Source organism: Vipera berus (genome assembly GCF_964194415.1).
Source record: "Vipera berus genome assembly, chromosome: 1".
NCBI classification, from domain to species: domain Eukaryota; kingdom Metazoa; phylum Chordata; class Lepidosauria; order Squamata; family Viperidae; genus Vipera; species Vipera berus.
In genome coordinates, this window is record NC_138202.1 from 191,072,988 (window position 1) to 191,089,074 (window position 16,087).

Below are 16,087 nucleotides of genomic sequence, written 5' to 3' on the forward strand. Positions count from 1 at the left end.
ATAAAATTAAACATATCTCTTGCTTAATAGGTGACAGAGGAGATACTATAAATTTGCCAGGAATTAAAGGTTCTAAAGGAATCCCTGGAATTGTGGGACCACCAGGTATTTATGCATATGTAATGTGTACATGAGTGTGTTTATAACATAGAATAATTCATTATCAGATGAAATAGCTAACTAGAAAATAGATTTATTAACAGTTGTATGTGCTTAGGAATTACTGCAATATTTTTGATGCATTTCAATATCATTACAGAAGATGACTGAATGTTCAATTTAATTAAGATAGAGTAATTTATAAATTGTCAAATGCTTTGTAAGTTTGTCATCTTTAACTTAATCAGGATCTTTATCATGAAAACATGATAATGATTCCCATTTCCAGATGGAAAACTAAGATTGCAATGTTCAGACTACTCAGAATGCAGCTAGATCGCTCTATCTTTCTCTCTCTCCACATAGACACACTTATAATTAAGCTTCAGTGTGACTCAACATTCTTACTAGACATTTGTTCTTCGTAACTAAATGGAATGTTGGAAAGAAATTATGTAAAGGGAATCAAGACTTTCTCTGTCTACAACTGAACAGAGCAGAACCGAACTTGGTGTGGAAAGGAGAGGCTAGCAAAGGAAAGATTGGGTTTGAAAATTGACCGGCTTGGATATGTAGAGAAAATCATTGTTAAAGAGAAGACCTGTGGGAGAGGCAGCTGGACAACATTTTGGAACATTGCTGACTGGCTCATTCCCTTCTTTCCTTTCTCCTGACCATGTGGCCCAGAGTGGAGTATATGTGGTCTGCTGCCCTTGCTTTCTAATGCAATCAGGAGCTACAATCAGAGATACAACAGAGGGGAAGTGCAGAAATATTTACACAGATACAACATTTTACTTTGTTATACAGAAGAAAATATAGACACCTCCTATCATTCCTGCTAGTTGGAAAGAATTCCAGAAGCCATGATCTAAAGGCTCTCCCTACCTTGTTCAGTTCTGAAATAACATAATGATGGTATGCATTGTTTGAGTTCACCACTTACAATAAGATCTTAAATGTCTATCTTTTGATCTGGTTTCGGCTTGCCATGTTGAGTGAACCCAACCAGTTATGGATTTAATTCAGTAAGAGAATTAAATAAATAAGCTGGCTACCCTGTCAAAAATATACATCATCAATATCACCAAATTAAATTAAATCTGCAGTGATAAGTTTAAATGTGGCAGATGTGTAGCCTTCTAAGTTGTTTTGCTTTGTAATACCTATAATTTCTAATGGGGGTATGGAATTAATTGTGAGGGCTTAATCATAAGAACTCTAGTCTAAAGCATCTGGCGAGATCCCTGTTGTCTCCAGATCCCTGTTGTCTTTAGAGCATGCACATGCTTCTCAATAAAAGTCTCAGCAGATGACAGTATTAAGAGGATCCGGCCTGGAAAGTACTTAGAAGGGAGAGTAAATATATCCATTAATTTCTCAGGAATCTAGCCTGGGAACCTGAAGATAACACATTTTGGAATCTCTAGGAACTAAAATGATGAAAATTTACAATTTTTTAGACAGGAAAGGTGACAACAGCAAAAAAGAACCTTTGTCCCATAGTTGCTTTGGTCCCTTGTTAGCTTGTTCTACATGGATCTCAAGTATCAAGTTTTGGGGCAACTAAAAGTCTACTGAAACAAATTAGCCCTATAGCCTCTGGTGCAGTCTCTACCCTGGGGATTTGTCCCAGTTTGGCTTACTGACTCATATCATTCTATCCCAAAAAGTTCCAGCCAGCCTTAATTGACAGCCATTTCCTTAAGGCCACACTTGGCCTGTAGACATCAGGTTGCCCACATTTATTTTATATAACTATGTTCACAATATGATTCTTAATGTTTGAAAAATACCACTCTTTTCCTCTTGTTGACCCTTTTAGGAATCCATACTACAAATCTGAAATATTTATGAAACAGCATCAAATGGAGACTTCACGGGGTCCAGTGTGTCAGAAATAACACTATACAAAAAAGTATTATTATTTTTTTTCTATTTTACAGGTTTGAAAGGAGACAAAGGAAAGAAGGGTGAAGCTGGGGATCGAGGATATCCTGGTGTGGAAGGCATAGAAGGCACTCAAGGCTCCCAGGGGTTAATAGGAGAAAGAGGTGAAGTTTTTATATTTTTAGATAGTCACAAATAGCAACGTTTATAGCAAACAAGGTAAATAGTATGAGTAGACAATGTGATACTTAGACATTGAGAAGTTTCAAACATATCCACCATGCTATTCCCTTTACAATAAACCATTTTATACTTAGTGCAGAAAAGACAAACAACCTCAAAGCATGAAATAAGAAAAAGGGAAAATAGTTACAACTGGTTTAAACTAAAAGAATTCAGTCTCCCTCCCCATTGTTTCTATCCTTGCTTACCACCCTTGTTTTCCCCACATCCATAACCACATTGCCTTGTGTTCTTCAAATTGTCTTTTCTTTCATATATATATATATTTTGAAGATCTCATCAAGTCCAGGTGTTTTTTTTAAATTTTCCCTTTCCTGTTGATGTTTCATCCTCTATACTATAATGATTTTGCAATTTGATCCTCATTCATTACCTTTATTCATTATCTTTATCTTCATTATCTTTGGTCCTCACCAAACTACTACTTCTAACTCTCTTATTCAAACCATATTCATTCATGATTCTATCACTTTCAGAACCTTTTAGCACTATTATACCCTTCACCAATTTTCTGAAACTTACAACCATGTTTTTAGATTTATAATAATTTTTCCACCATTATATGGAAGGACTTATGTGTGTACCACATATTCAAAACAGATCTTTTGTAAATAGATGGGTTCTGAATGGACCCATCAGTTTTCTGTATTCTCTTGTTTCATTCCCACCTATCTGTCCATGGCACCTAACAAAAGAACTACTTGCTTAGATCACATTCTTTTACAATGTTGCACAATTTCTTTCTGAAAATTTATCCCAGGTTCTTTCATTTCTCAGTGTCCATTGCAGCATAAAATGCAACTATAAAAACAAGCTATAAATTTCTACTTTTATACATTCCCACAAACAGTCCAGCTAATACTAATTCATACTATCTGGGAAATATTTTAGTCTGTCATTCAAACCTGCACTTTCACCTTCATGAATACATTCATTTATACTATTTATTCTTATATTCCAAGCCACAATATTCCATATGTCATGATTGTTACCAGGTAGCAACAGCAACAGCAATAGCACCTAGACTTATATGCCGCTCCACAGTGCTTTACAACCATCTCTAAGCTGTTTACAGAATCAGAATATTGCCCCCAACAATCTGGGTTCTCATTTTACCGACCTCATAAGGATGGAAGACTTGAGTCCCGTCAGGATTGAACTCCTGGCTGTGGGCAGACTGAGTCTGCAATACTGCATTCTAATCACTGCACCACCATAGCTCCTTAAATCCATGGTTGACACTAGATAAATCCATATATACAGAGTTATTCTGTCCATCAGGAATTCCATATGATATTTTTAGTGAGATAATGTCATCTACAGTATCTAGTCCATTGAATTATCTATTGCCTGAATTACTGTTTGTATATATTTGCTTGTATACTAAAACCGCCCAGAGGACCTGCCAGCTTTCTCTCCATTGCCATAATCATCCAGCAATGATCCCATCTTGCCCTGGCTAGTGGTCCTCCCAGTCAGGAAATACCAGAAACAGAAAGAAGCTGTCCCTCCACCCTTGCAAATCACTTCACCATTTTAGCTTCCCAGTAAGAGAGGGGTAAAAAACAACAACAACAACATCCAGACTATCTCTACCTCCATTTGGCAGAAGAAAGGTGAAGCGGAGAAGCAAGGGCACTTCAGGGCATCAGCTTCTGGAGGAAGGGCAGGGGAATGCTACAAAAGTTGAGCGTGGGTGTTCATCCTGCTTTCAGTTGAATCAAGGCATTGTGAAACTATTGTTTCTGTACTAGGACCCAAATCACTTGACTTGTGTTACTCAGCTTGGCTTTCCAAGACATCTGGAAGCCCCATAGCCTCATGGAGATAGGCTAGAACAAGGCTTTTCAACTGGTGGTACGCGTACCACTGGTGGTATGTTGGCACCTGGAAGGTGGTACGTGTGTGTTGGGTTGAAAAGCACTGTAAAAAAAGTGTAAAAAAATGTGTAAAAGTGGATGAGGTGAAGCAGCGGCAATGCTGCACAGGCTTGTGAGAAAGTCAACTGGAGCTACGTGAGGTGTTGCCTGGGTTCTACTGAGAGCCCAGGATCCACACACACAGCTCCAGCTGATTGACGGCAGCCTTGGGGGGGGCAGGCAGCCACACACAGTCTTTGGGCAGAGATTCAACTGGAGCTGTGTGAGGCGTTGTCTGGGTTCTTCTGAGAGCCCAGGATCAGCACACCCTGCTGCAGATGATTGGTGGAGGCCTTGGGAATGGCAGGCAGCCCCACACAGTCTTCAGGTGGAGATTCAACTGGAGCTGCATGAGGTGTTGCCTGCGTCCTGCTGCTCCAGTTGATAAGTGTTTCCAGTGCACCCAAAAGAGAAAAGGAGGAGTGAGAGACAGAGGAAAGACTATAAAAGGAGCAGGTTTTGGCGGGAAAGGGAGAGAAAAAAAAAGACAAGGGGGGGAAGAAAGTGCAGCCTTGAGGAGAGCAGTCAGCTGGAGGTGCACTGAAGAGAAAAAAGGGGGAGAGGAGATGATATAAAAGGAGGAGGGAGAGAAAGGATATAAAATAAGGGGGGAGAGAAAAGAGGATATAAAACAAGGAGGGGAGAGAAGTGAAGATATAAAAGAAGGGGGAGAGTAGAGAAGATAGAAGGGGAAAGAAGAGATGATGTAAAAGGAGGGGAGAGAAAGGATATAAAATAAGGGGGAGAGAAGAGAGGATGTAAAATAAGGGGGGAGAGAAAAGAGGATATAAAAGAAGAAAGGGAGAGTAAGATATAAAAGGAGAGGAGAAAAAGGATTTACAAGAAGGGGTGGAGAGAAGAGAAGATACAAAAGCAGGAGGGGAGAGAAGAGATGATATAAAAGAAGGGAAGAGATGATATAAAAGGAGGGGAGAGAAAGGATATAAAAGAAGGGGGAGAGAAGAGAAGATATAAAAGAAGGGGGGAGAGAAGAGAAGATATAAAAAGGGGGGAGAAAGGATATAAAAGAAGGAAGGGAGAGAAAGGATATAAAAGGAGGGAAGAAAAGATATAAAAGAAGGGGAGAGAAGAGATGATATAATAAAAGGAGCGGAAAGAAAGGATATAAAAGAAGGGGGAGAGAAGAGAAGATATAAAAGAAGGAGGGGGAGAGGAAAAGATATAAAAGGAGGAGGGGTGAGAAATTTGTTAAATGACTTTTCTTGCCACATTTGTTAAGTGAATCCCTGCAGTTGTTAAATTAGCAACACGGTTGTTAAGTGAATCTGGCTTCTCCACTGACTTTGCTTGTCAGAAGGTTGCACAAGGGGATCACATGACCCTGGGACAATGTGACCATCATAAATATGAATCAGTTGCAAAGCATCCGAATGTAAATCACGTGACCCTGGGGATGCTGCAACGGTCATGAGTATGAAAAATGGTCACAAGTCACTGTTTTCAGTGCCGTTGTATCTTCGAACAGTCACTAAGCGAACTGTTGTAAGTCAATGACTACCTGTACTTTATCACTTTGTTCCTCTTTTTTTTTGGCCATCAAGTTTTTGACACTCGCTGGCCGACTGGTGGTACTCGAATATTGCCATATCCTAAAAGTGGTACAATCTGTGAAAAGGTTGAAAAGCCCTGGGCTAGAAAATCATTTGCATGTGGAAATAGCTGGAGGTCACTGAGAAGCATTTGAAGACCTCTAGCCTAGTAAAAATTCAGATAAAAAGAAGGACAGCAAAGGAGCGTCCTTCTTTCAGGAATGCTCAATAGCTACAGTATGTTCCTGTGTAGGCTGGGATATTTCTTAAAGTAGCTATTAGGGAAAAGAAGACAGTTTAGTAGCTTAAGTGGGATCTGGAACGGATCAGTGCAAAGCCTGCCAAGAAACATTGCACAATTCCCTGATTACTGAACCCAGAACAAAAATGTCTCCAAGAATGCAGTGAATCCAAGAAAACCCATCATGCTCGTGTTAAAAGATTAAGAAAGTTAAGTTAAAAAGTCAGCAATTAAAAGAACAATGTTTGAAACCCAATAAATTTATGCCAATAGATCATCTGGCTATCTATTAATATAAAGTAATAAGTGGCATAATGCAATAAATTTTGTACAAAACCAGTTCTTAAAAAAAAAAAAGCCATTCGCTTTGTTCCCTATGCCATCCGTATGGTAAACTCGCAAGATTCGTTTTTCTTTCTATGCACATGTATACATAACTGGAACTAGACTGTTGTTTCTCTGTGTCATATATTATATGTGGGTATATGCATTTTTCTGAATTTATTTATTTATTTTTGTCATATTTATATAGTGTATATTGGAGGTGGTGACACTTTAAGAGCTGTACGCAACACAATTTCATTTTAATGTATGCCGATTAGTGTACATTGAAGTGACAATAAAGTTATTATTCTATTCTATTCTTTAAAGCTTTTTATTCCAATCAAAATATTAAGAAATGTTGTAATTAATATTATATAAAACATGTGAGATGTATTCCCCCCCCCCAAAGTAATATTTATTGTGAGAAATTGAAGCAGTGGCTTGCTAAAGAAAAATCCTAGGTTTTGTCTCATCAAGCTTATTTTCCTATTTATTCTTTTCAATAAACTCATAACCCATTTGATAAAAGATCTAAAAGGTTGTTGCCCAAACAAGAAAATTAAATTTAAATAAAGCAAGAGATCCAAATCCAGAGAATAATGTATAATCAGATACTTAGAGAGTGACAGCCTTGTCTGATTGCCCCATATAATATAGCAAATATTTTCTTTGCCTAAATTTAGAGAATATGGCTTGAAATTTAACAGAAGCCTTGCTTAGTCCAGGATGTTGTTTTGCTCTATTGTTCTCAATATCCATTACCAATTCCTTTCAATTATAATCAAGAGCACCTTGCAGGCTCAGTTACATAAGCTAAACATAACAAATGTGGCATAGCCTATTTCCCATTATATCAGTTTTCAGTGTTAAAATAATAAACAATGGATTCTTGCAAAAAGTGACATGTTTTACCATTATTGGAGAAATACACTAATACTTTAATGCGTATGTATATTTATTTCTTCTGTAGGACTCCCAGGACAGTTTGGGGAACAAGGTGCATCTGGAGATCCAGGTTTCCCTGGAACTTCTGGTGACAAAGGAAGTGTTGGACACATTGGCCTTCCAGGAAGAAAAGGTAAATTAAATTCTGTCAATAGAGTTGCTACTAATATGTTATGGCTTACATTCAGTGGCAATTTCTCTCTTTTTGTGTTTCATATCCATTTAAGAAATTCTGTCAACCCTGTGGAGTTAATTTGGGAAGTCTATGAAAGGATGGGCTAGGTCAGACATGTCAAACACATGGCCCGGGGGCCAGATCCGGCCCGTGAAGTGGTTTCATGCGGCCCGCGAAGCCATCCTGGAAACAGTGAGGGAACGGCCCCCGCTGCCTTGGCCCTGGCCCAGAGACCCTCCTCCTCAGATCTGTCCCACTCCTGCCGAGGCCCCCATAGGCACCCTTGATGCTAACGATGTAGAGCTGGCCATGCCCACCCAGTAGGCCATATGCACTTTAGCCACGCCCACCCAGTAGGCCATGCCCACCCAGTAGGCCACACCCACCCGGCCCCCTGAGGGCAACCGCAATGCTGATGCGGCCCTCAATGAAATTGAGTTTGACACCCCTGGGCTAGGTTTTAAGAATCCATTCCATTGGCAGAACAGCTTTGTAAGGACCAGAACAGGAAAAGTCAGAAGCAAAGAACCTGAAGTCTACTAACAGAGGCATCATCTTGGCAGAGGTGTCAAACATTCCTTCTACTGAGATACCAGTGACTCTCAGTCATAATGATACATGTGCAGGAGAAAGAGATATAAGAGCTGAACCTGGGTCTGCTGTATCTTACAGTTTGCTATAGCTGCTTTTCTTTGTCGTTAAGGGCTTTATTTAGTACTTGCAATAATTATCTGCCTGTGAGTCTTCTTGTCAGGCTTCACCCATATACAAAATTAAATTTATTCAACTAGCTTTTTCTTGCATTTTCCTGCATTTGGTTCAGTAATGTGTGCTCCAGCTTCTGTTACCAATGGTGTTACAATAGCATAGTGGTTCTAACATTAGCCTGGCTTAAAAAAAAAATATCATTTTGAAACCAGCAAAAATTTTCAAAGAATTCTGTATTACATGTTACTTAAATTTGTAAATAATAATGATTTTGCTGTACTTTTGGAAGGTGTGCATGGGATCAGAGGACTTCCTGGATTAGATGGTTTGCCAGGTACTAAAGGCTTGCTAGGATCACCAGGTATGTTCCAGTTATGAGATGGGCTGACATATAATATGAAGACCTGACTTTTATTATGAATAAGTGATATCCAACTTGAAATCAAACGAACAACACTTTCCCCCAGGTATCAGGCTTCTAACTATAGATCCAGCTTTAGAAATGGTAAATTTGGATCTATAGACACTTGCAAAGTTTTATAGTTGTCATTAGCTTCATTAGTTTCCTCTGTAGCAAGGAGCAGCTTTTACCGGCTGAAGCTATTGTTATAGTTTATATTGATGATCTTAGTGACTGATGTCCTAAAAACTGTTCAATTACTGCAAATGTGGGAGGCAGTTCAGAAACTTCCAAGTACAAAATGTGACAGCTGGAATACTGGCTTTAATGAGTGTTATGATTATATTGGTACATCATTTTCATTATTTTTCATTTAATTTCTAGATCCAATTTAAAGTGCTAAAGCTAGAAAGCTCTTTGTTATTAGGGGCCATAATATCTGAAAAAGTACTTCTAATTCAGAGCATATCTGAGCGTGCCATGCTGAAATATTTGAGAGTAAGCCTCTTCAGCAATATAAACCCAGAAAGCTTAAATTACAGTATTGTCTCTTTAGTGTTGGGCCAAAAACTTCTCTTTGAGTCTTGCTTAAAAGAAGATCTGGATCTCTCTGATCTTCAAATGCTATGGATGTGGCAGAAATTATAACCAAGGTGCAAGTAGAGATATTGCTTCCGGTTGTAAATTGGAGAAGCCTCCTCCCCCCCCCACCACCACAAAAACCATGGTTCTCCTCTAAAACAGTTTCTGAAATTCCCTCACATATTGCTTCTGCTGTACTACTACCACTTTGAAAATTTGAAGAGAACAGGCTTCTGGTTTTGACGTCGCGGCAGGAAGATGGGGCTCCATCTTTCATGTTTGATTTCGCCCTGCTGGGGGACCCTGGAAAGGGTTGAAAGTCACCCCATAGAGGCAACAAGCAAGGAGGGGACCCTTGTTGATCACGGGGGGGGGGTGTGGCAGCCCTCGAGTTTGATCCAAGGAAGCCCTCCAAACCGGCAGGGAAAGACTGGCTACATTTGCGTAGCCAGTCCTAAGCTGCTGATAACGGAAGACAATAAGCACCAACAAGCAACATTACAGCAACATGGATGAAACTGGGTGAGACCTGATCCTCTCTTTATGATTTTAAGACCTCTTCCTGAAAAACTGCCCAAAGCACTCCCCCTGATGAGAGAGGGAAGGGGCATTTCTGCCCCATTCCCTCAGGAAAAGAAACGTAGTGATTTAATTACTTGGGGAAAATGGAGAAAAATACAAGACTAAGTTGGAATTTATATATGTATGCACGTATGTATATATGTGTGTGTATATATGTGTGTGTGTATATAAAAAATTTGGGGACTAAACGTGCTTTTAAGGCCTTTTTTTAAAAAAGACTTGAAAAGTCTGCAATATAAGTTTTGGATTTTAAAAAAACTGGAAAACGGCATCAATGACAACTAGTGGTGAATTTACAGCACTACAACTTATTATACCTAAAAGAAACCTTGCTCAAAGCCCAGATTTAGATAAGACTCTGTCTGACCTTGAAAGCTTTTACTTTTGAAGATTATAGCTTGGGTGATGCTTACCTGTGTGGCAGAGATGATAAACTATTCTAAAATTGGCCTGTCTGAACTACAAATACAAATACTGACTTTCAGAACTGTATTGTGGAACTATTTTCCTATAGAAGAAATATACACTATTGATATGATATGATTGAACATTTTGGATTATAAATCTTGATTGATAAACAACTTTTAATGGTTCTTTCTTCTCCCTAGACAGAAAAGATATATTTCTCATTGGACAGAAACATTTGAATTTCACTTGTATTTGCTTAGGGGAGGTTTAAAAAAGGATTGATAAGTTGGTTGGATAATCTGGAGCTCCAATAATAATTAACTGAAACTTTCTAAGTTTTCAAACAGATTTCTATAAAGGCTATTTACAAAAAATAAAATATGTTCCATATTTAGCACTAAATGGTAAAAAACCATCCTTAACATCTGTCTTCAGAGGTATCAGTTTGATATACCACCAAGAAAATACTGATGAATCACAGAAATAAATTCTCTTCATGTTGAAATTAATACACGCAACAATTGCCTTAGCTCGTGATGAGATTAAAAATAACACAAAGGAGATAAAATAACATTTTTCTAATTTACAAAGCCAGAAAACAACCACAGAGAAGGAGCTAGCAACCCAGAAAATAGAAGGAAAACTAGAGAAAGCTAGAGAAACTAAAGATGGAGGACCAAAGGAAAAAACTAATGTCCAGACTCAGACAAATGAAGAATCAGAAGACTTAACGATAATATTAGAAGTGGAAACAACATTTTATCAACCAAGATTTCAGAGCATACTGGAGGATAAGGAAGGAAAGCCAATGGAATGCAAGATAGAGCTGTTACCAGAACTGTGGGGAATTGGAGAAGGAGGGAGGCCGTTTAATGAATATCAATGGGCTAGCTCTTCCAAAAATACTTTAACTAAATTGTTTCTTTTGCTCCAAATGTTATGCAGAAAAATAGAGGAAGAATTATTTGATGATCCAAATGCACTGACTTGGAAAGTTAATTGACAAAGGAAGAAAGCTAGAGTAAGACTGAAGAAAACAGAAGCTTTGACCTATTAGAGGGGATATTATATTATCAATTAGATGTTTGAATATGGTTAAGAATAGATTGCTAGAAATAGAAATATTATTATAACTAGATAGATAAGATTGGTAATCAGAATATCATATTTTGGCATGAAAAGGGAAATAAGAAAATGCTAAGAAGTTTGAATAAGGGAAGCTTTTGGTTACCCAAATATAACTTGTTTTGAAACTATAAATGATTGGGATATTTTGAATATGGATGGGAAATTAAAACTGGAAAAAAGCAAAAATAGGATACTGACTGAATAAATGGATATTGAGAGTGCAAATGCAATTAAGATATGTTTTGGTTAGAAAAGATATTTTAAACTAATATCATTGATATTGTTAGAAAACTAATAAAAGCTGATATTCAACTGTATATCTATTAATAACAATACGGATTGTATTTGCTTAATGTGGAAAAATGTTTATTATCAGAAGAAGAGAGGAGGTGTTGGATGGTATAATATTGGACTTAGTTTGAAGAATATGTACCATGGAATTATTAATGTAGCCAGTCAACACATTTTCTATTAGCACTTATTTCTAAAAATAGATAATTAATAAAATATTTATATAAAAAAAGAAAATTTGAAGGGAGCAGTTGTTAAAGATTTTCACTGTGCAGCAATCATTATTTTAGTCTTTTTAATTCCTTACATTTCTGCAATATTTGAAGTAATTTTATTCCTGAAGTTTTCACTTCTGCGACTTTAAACTGGTATTTTAATGCAATATGTTTTATTTTTTAATATGGGTTTTGTGTTCCAATGGATACTTTTGAGACTTTTTGCTATATAGTAACTCACAAATTTTGAAATATTAAACCTCTCCCTACTATTATGTCTCACATTTCTGTGGTTAACATGTAAGACTTCTTCTGGATAATTAATATTGCCATATTTAGAAAAGTGTTATGTTTAATATAGAAATTTCCATTTTTCCCCGTAACAGGTCCAGATGGATATGGCACATCAGGTTTTCCAGGTGAGAAGGGTGAGAAGGGTGCAGCAGGAGAGCTGAGCCCCATTGAAGGCAGCAGAGGACCTCCTGGTCAGAAGGGGCAAAGAGGGGATCCAGGTTAGTTTATTAGCTTCACAATTAATAAAATGCTTTCATTTTTTTTCACAGATACAAACATTTATTCTAAATCTCATGTCAGAAAGTACAGTTGTATTTACATGAAAATCTGATTTTTTTTAGAAATGTATTGCAAGTTTTACAGCTCATATTATATTCAGTTGTGTGGACACGGTATACTTAGACTTCAGTAAGCCATTCGACAAAGTAGACCACAACCTACTTCTTAGTAAGCTAGAAAAAAGTAGGATAGATAACATCACCATCAGATGGATTTTTAACTGGCTGACAATGTACTCAAGAGTAGTCCTTAATGGTACTATGTGATGACCCAGGGCAGGCACAGAAACAAAATAGTCAGCTGACAGGTCAAACCACCCCTTTATTTCTCCAAATGTTCCCCAACTGCTCCCACGTTTCTGGCAAGTCCCAGAGCAAAGTGAAGACACACACACCTCCAGCAGCCTCTGGCTGCAAGTAGTCCAGTACAAAACTGTGAGCACAGCAGCTGCCAAAACAAGAAATCCAGGGTAAGGGATTAAATCAATGAGTCCAGGAAGCAAAGGAACAAGGCAATTAATCCAGGAAGCAAGCAATAAAGCAACATATCCAGGAAACATCTAACATTGGCAACAGCACACAACCCTCCATGAATTCAGCATTTATTCCTGACAAATGCCCCTCCTCACACTGTCTCCTTACGTCTCAGTCCCCAGGTGTGCCTTGTGGAGAGGGGGGGCACTCTCCTCCTGAGTAGACAAGCTGTTCCCGCCTTCTCTCCACTCTCCATGCTCGAGAATCAGGAGGGGGAGGTCCTTGCTCATTGCCTCAGCTCTGTCTCTCATGTTCACTGCTTAGCCTCTCTTGGTCATCCTGCCCCTGATCCTCCCTGCCTACAAGCCATCCCAATCCTGAAAGGCCCTGGCCCGCCTCAGCCTGCTCCTCCCCATATTCTTCCAAAGCCAACAACACCTTCCCTTCAATGTCCATTGGCTCCAGTTCTGGCTCATCTTCTTCCGCAGAGTCAGCCTCCAGCAGGATGACATACTACCTCTACATGGAGAGAAGTAAGCAGTGGGGTACCACAAAGTTCTGTCTTAGGCCCAGTACTCATCAGTATCTTCATCAGCAACTCACCTTGTTTGAAGACCAAGTGTGAACTATATTGAAGGATGTGAATCCCAGCAAAGCCGCAGGCCCAGATGGGGTGCTGGGGATAGTGGTTAAGAACTGTGCCGACCAAGTAGCAGGGGTCCTGACAAGGATCTTTAACATTTCCTTGCAAACGGCATGTGTACCATCATGCTTGAAAACAGCTACCATTGTCCCAGTCCCAAAGAAAACTGCAGTTGAGTGCCTGAATGACTACAGACCTGTTGCATTAACGTCTGTAGTCATGAAATGCTTCGAAAGACTGGTTCTCCAACATCTTAAGACATGCCTCCCACTGGATTTCGACAAACATCAATTTGCCTACAGGGGGAACAGGTCGACAGACAGTGCCATAGCTACTGCTCTACACTCTGTAGCAAGCCATCTTGAGAAACCTGGAAGCTATGTCAGGATGCTTTTTGTTGATTACAGCTCAGCTTTCAACACCATTTTACCAAGCACTCTCATTGAAAAGCTGACTGACTTGAAATTTTCCCCCTCCATCTGCGATTGGATTCAAGACTTTCTCAGGGACCAGTTACAAACAGTGAGGGTCGGGTCTGCTTTATCCACCCCCCTGAAGCTTTGCACCAGCTCGCCACAGGGCTGCGTGCTTAGCCCCTACCTGTACTCATTGTACATATATGACTGTATCATCCAACCCATCTACTGCAATAATTAAGTTCACAGATGATACTACCGTAGTGGATCTTATTACAGGTGGGGATGAGACAGCATACATGGGGGAGGTACAAAAACTATCCATATGGTGTTGCAACAACAACTTGCACCTGAACATCGGCAAGACGAAAGAGATGGTGCTAGACTTCCGGAGGAAAAAGGAGGAACCTGCCCCACTTTACATCGGGGGGGCTGTGTGGAGAGACTTTCCTCCTTTAAATTTCTGGGAGTCTACCTCTGTGAAGATCTTACCTGGAAAGTTAATACAACCCAGGTGGCCAGAAAGGCCCAACAGAGACTTCACTTCCTCAGGGTCTTGCGGAAGAACAGGGTAGAACAATGGCTAATGACCCTCTTTTACTGGTCTACAATAGAGAGCATCCTCTCGTACTGTATCGTGGTTTGGTATACTGGTCTGACAGCCGCAGATAGGAAAGTATTACAGAGGGTGTTGAGCACAGCACAAAACATTGTGGGCTGTCCCCTGACACCACTGGATGACATCGCCAGGGCTCGCTGCCTAGGAAGAGTGAGGAAAATTCTCAGGGATGACTCACATCCTGGACGGTATCTCTTTACTCTCCTACCATCGGGTAGGAAATATAGGAGTATAGCCAGCCGTACCAGCAGGCTGAAGAACAGCTTTTATCCATGGGCTGTTAGGCTCTTGAACAGGAAATAATTTTATAAACTTTATGCATGATTGACTTGCGAGGCCAGTGTGTTGTGCAATTAGCTCATATGATGTAATAAGATGGAGGGTTTGTTGTCACTGTGAGTTGGGGGTGGGGGCACAAAGGGGGGCTCAGCCAATCTCAATGTATACATGGTTATACTTTGACAATAAAGGTTCATTTCATTTCAATTACTTAGATGCACTAAGCTGGCAGGAATAGCCAACACCCTAGATCAGGGGTGTCAAACTGCCTCATCCAGAAGCTGCACCCACCCCATTGTTAGCAATGGCAAAACTGTCCTGATACATTGTGCAACGTTATGTGACATTGCAAGTTTGACATGTCTGCCCTAGATGATAGGCTCAAGATCCAGATGGATCTTGACAGACATGAACATTGGGCCCTATCTAACAAAATGAAATTTAATGTAGAGAAAAGTAAAGTTTTACACTTAGGCAAGAAAAAGCAAGAATACAAATATAGATTGGGTGAAACCAGGCTTAATAGCAGTAACTGTGAGAGGGATCTTGTAGTCTTAGTGTGTGGTGGCAGCCAAAAAAGCCAATGCAATCCTAAATTGCATTATATAATGCAAATATAATATTAACAGAGGGATTCAATCAAAAACACTGAGGTACTAATACTATTCTATAAAGCCTTAGTAAAACCACACCTGAAATCCACTTTTAGTCTCCACACTATAAAAAAGCTGTTCAGAAAATCAAGGAAAGCTGTTATGTAGAGTATGATATGATAGAAATCGACTATTATTGATTGTTGTGAAATGTGAACCCAGACAACATGCTGTTTACTAAGCACCAGGTTGTTAGTTTTTTAAAAAAAATCAATAAAATATATATCAAAAAATAAAAAAGCTGTTGAGACTCTAGAAAGAGTGCAGAGAAGACCAACAAAGATGATTAGGGGACTGGAGGCTAAAAGATATGAAGAACAGCTACAGGAACTGGGCATGACTAGTCCAGTGAAGAGAAGGACCAGGGAGACATGTGTTCCAATATCTGGGGGGGGGTATCACAGAGAGGAGGGGTCAAGTTATTTTCCAAAGCACCTGAACGCCAGACAAGGAATAATGGATGGAAACTGATCAAGGAAAGATTCTACGTAGAAATAAGGAGAAATTTTCTGACAGTGAGGACAATAATCAATGGAACAGACTTGCCTTCAGATGTTGTTAGTGCTTCATCACTGGAAGCTGTTCCCGCCTTCTCTCCACTCTCCATGCTCGAGAATCAGGAGGGGGAGGTCCTTGCTCATTGCCTCAGCTCTGTCTCTCATGTTCACTGCTTAGCCTCTCTTGGTCATTCTGCCCCTAATCCTCCCTGGACAATAATCAATGGAACAGAC

At 39.4% G+C, this 16,087-nt stretch overlaps 1 protein-coding gene across 1 annotated transcript in view; it reads left to right on the forward strand.

Annotated features, from left to right (window-relative positions):
• The window catches only part of COL4A2 (collagen type IV alpha 2 chain), a 201,561-nt gene that overhangs the window by 170,174 nt on the left and 15,300 nt on the right, over positions 1-16,087 (forward strand). The window contains exons 36-40 of the mRNA XM_081313055.1: positions 31-105; positions 2,046-2,153; positions 7,237-7,344; positions 8,384-8,455; positions 12,087-12,212. Coding sequence (XP_081169181.1) covers positions 31-105; positions 2,046-2,153; positions 7,237-7,344; positions 8,384-8,455; positions 12,087-12,212 — 489 coding nt within the window. The remainder of the gene's footprint in view (positions 1-30; positions 106-2,045; positions 2,154-7,236; positions 7,345-8,383; positions 8,456-12,086; positions 12,213-16,087) is intronic.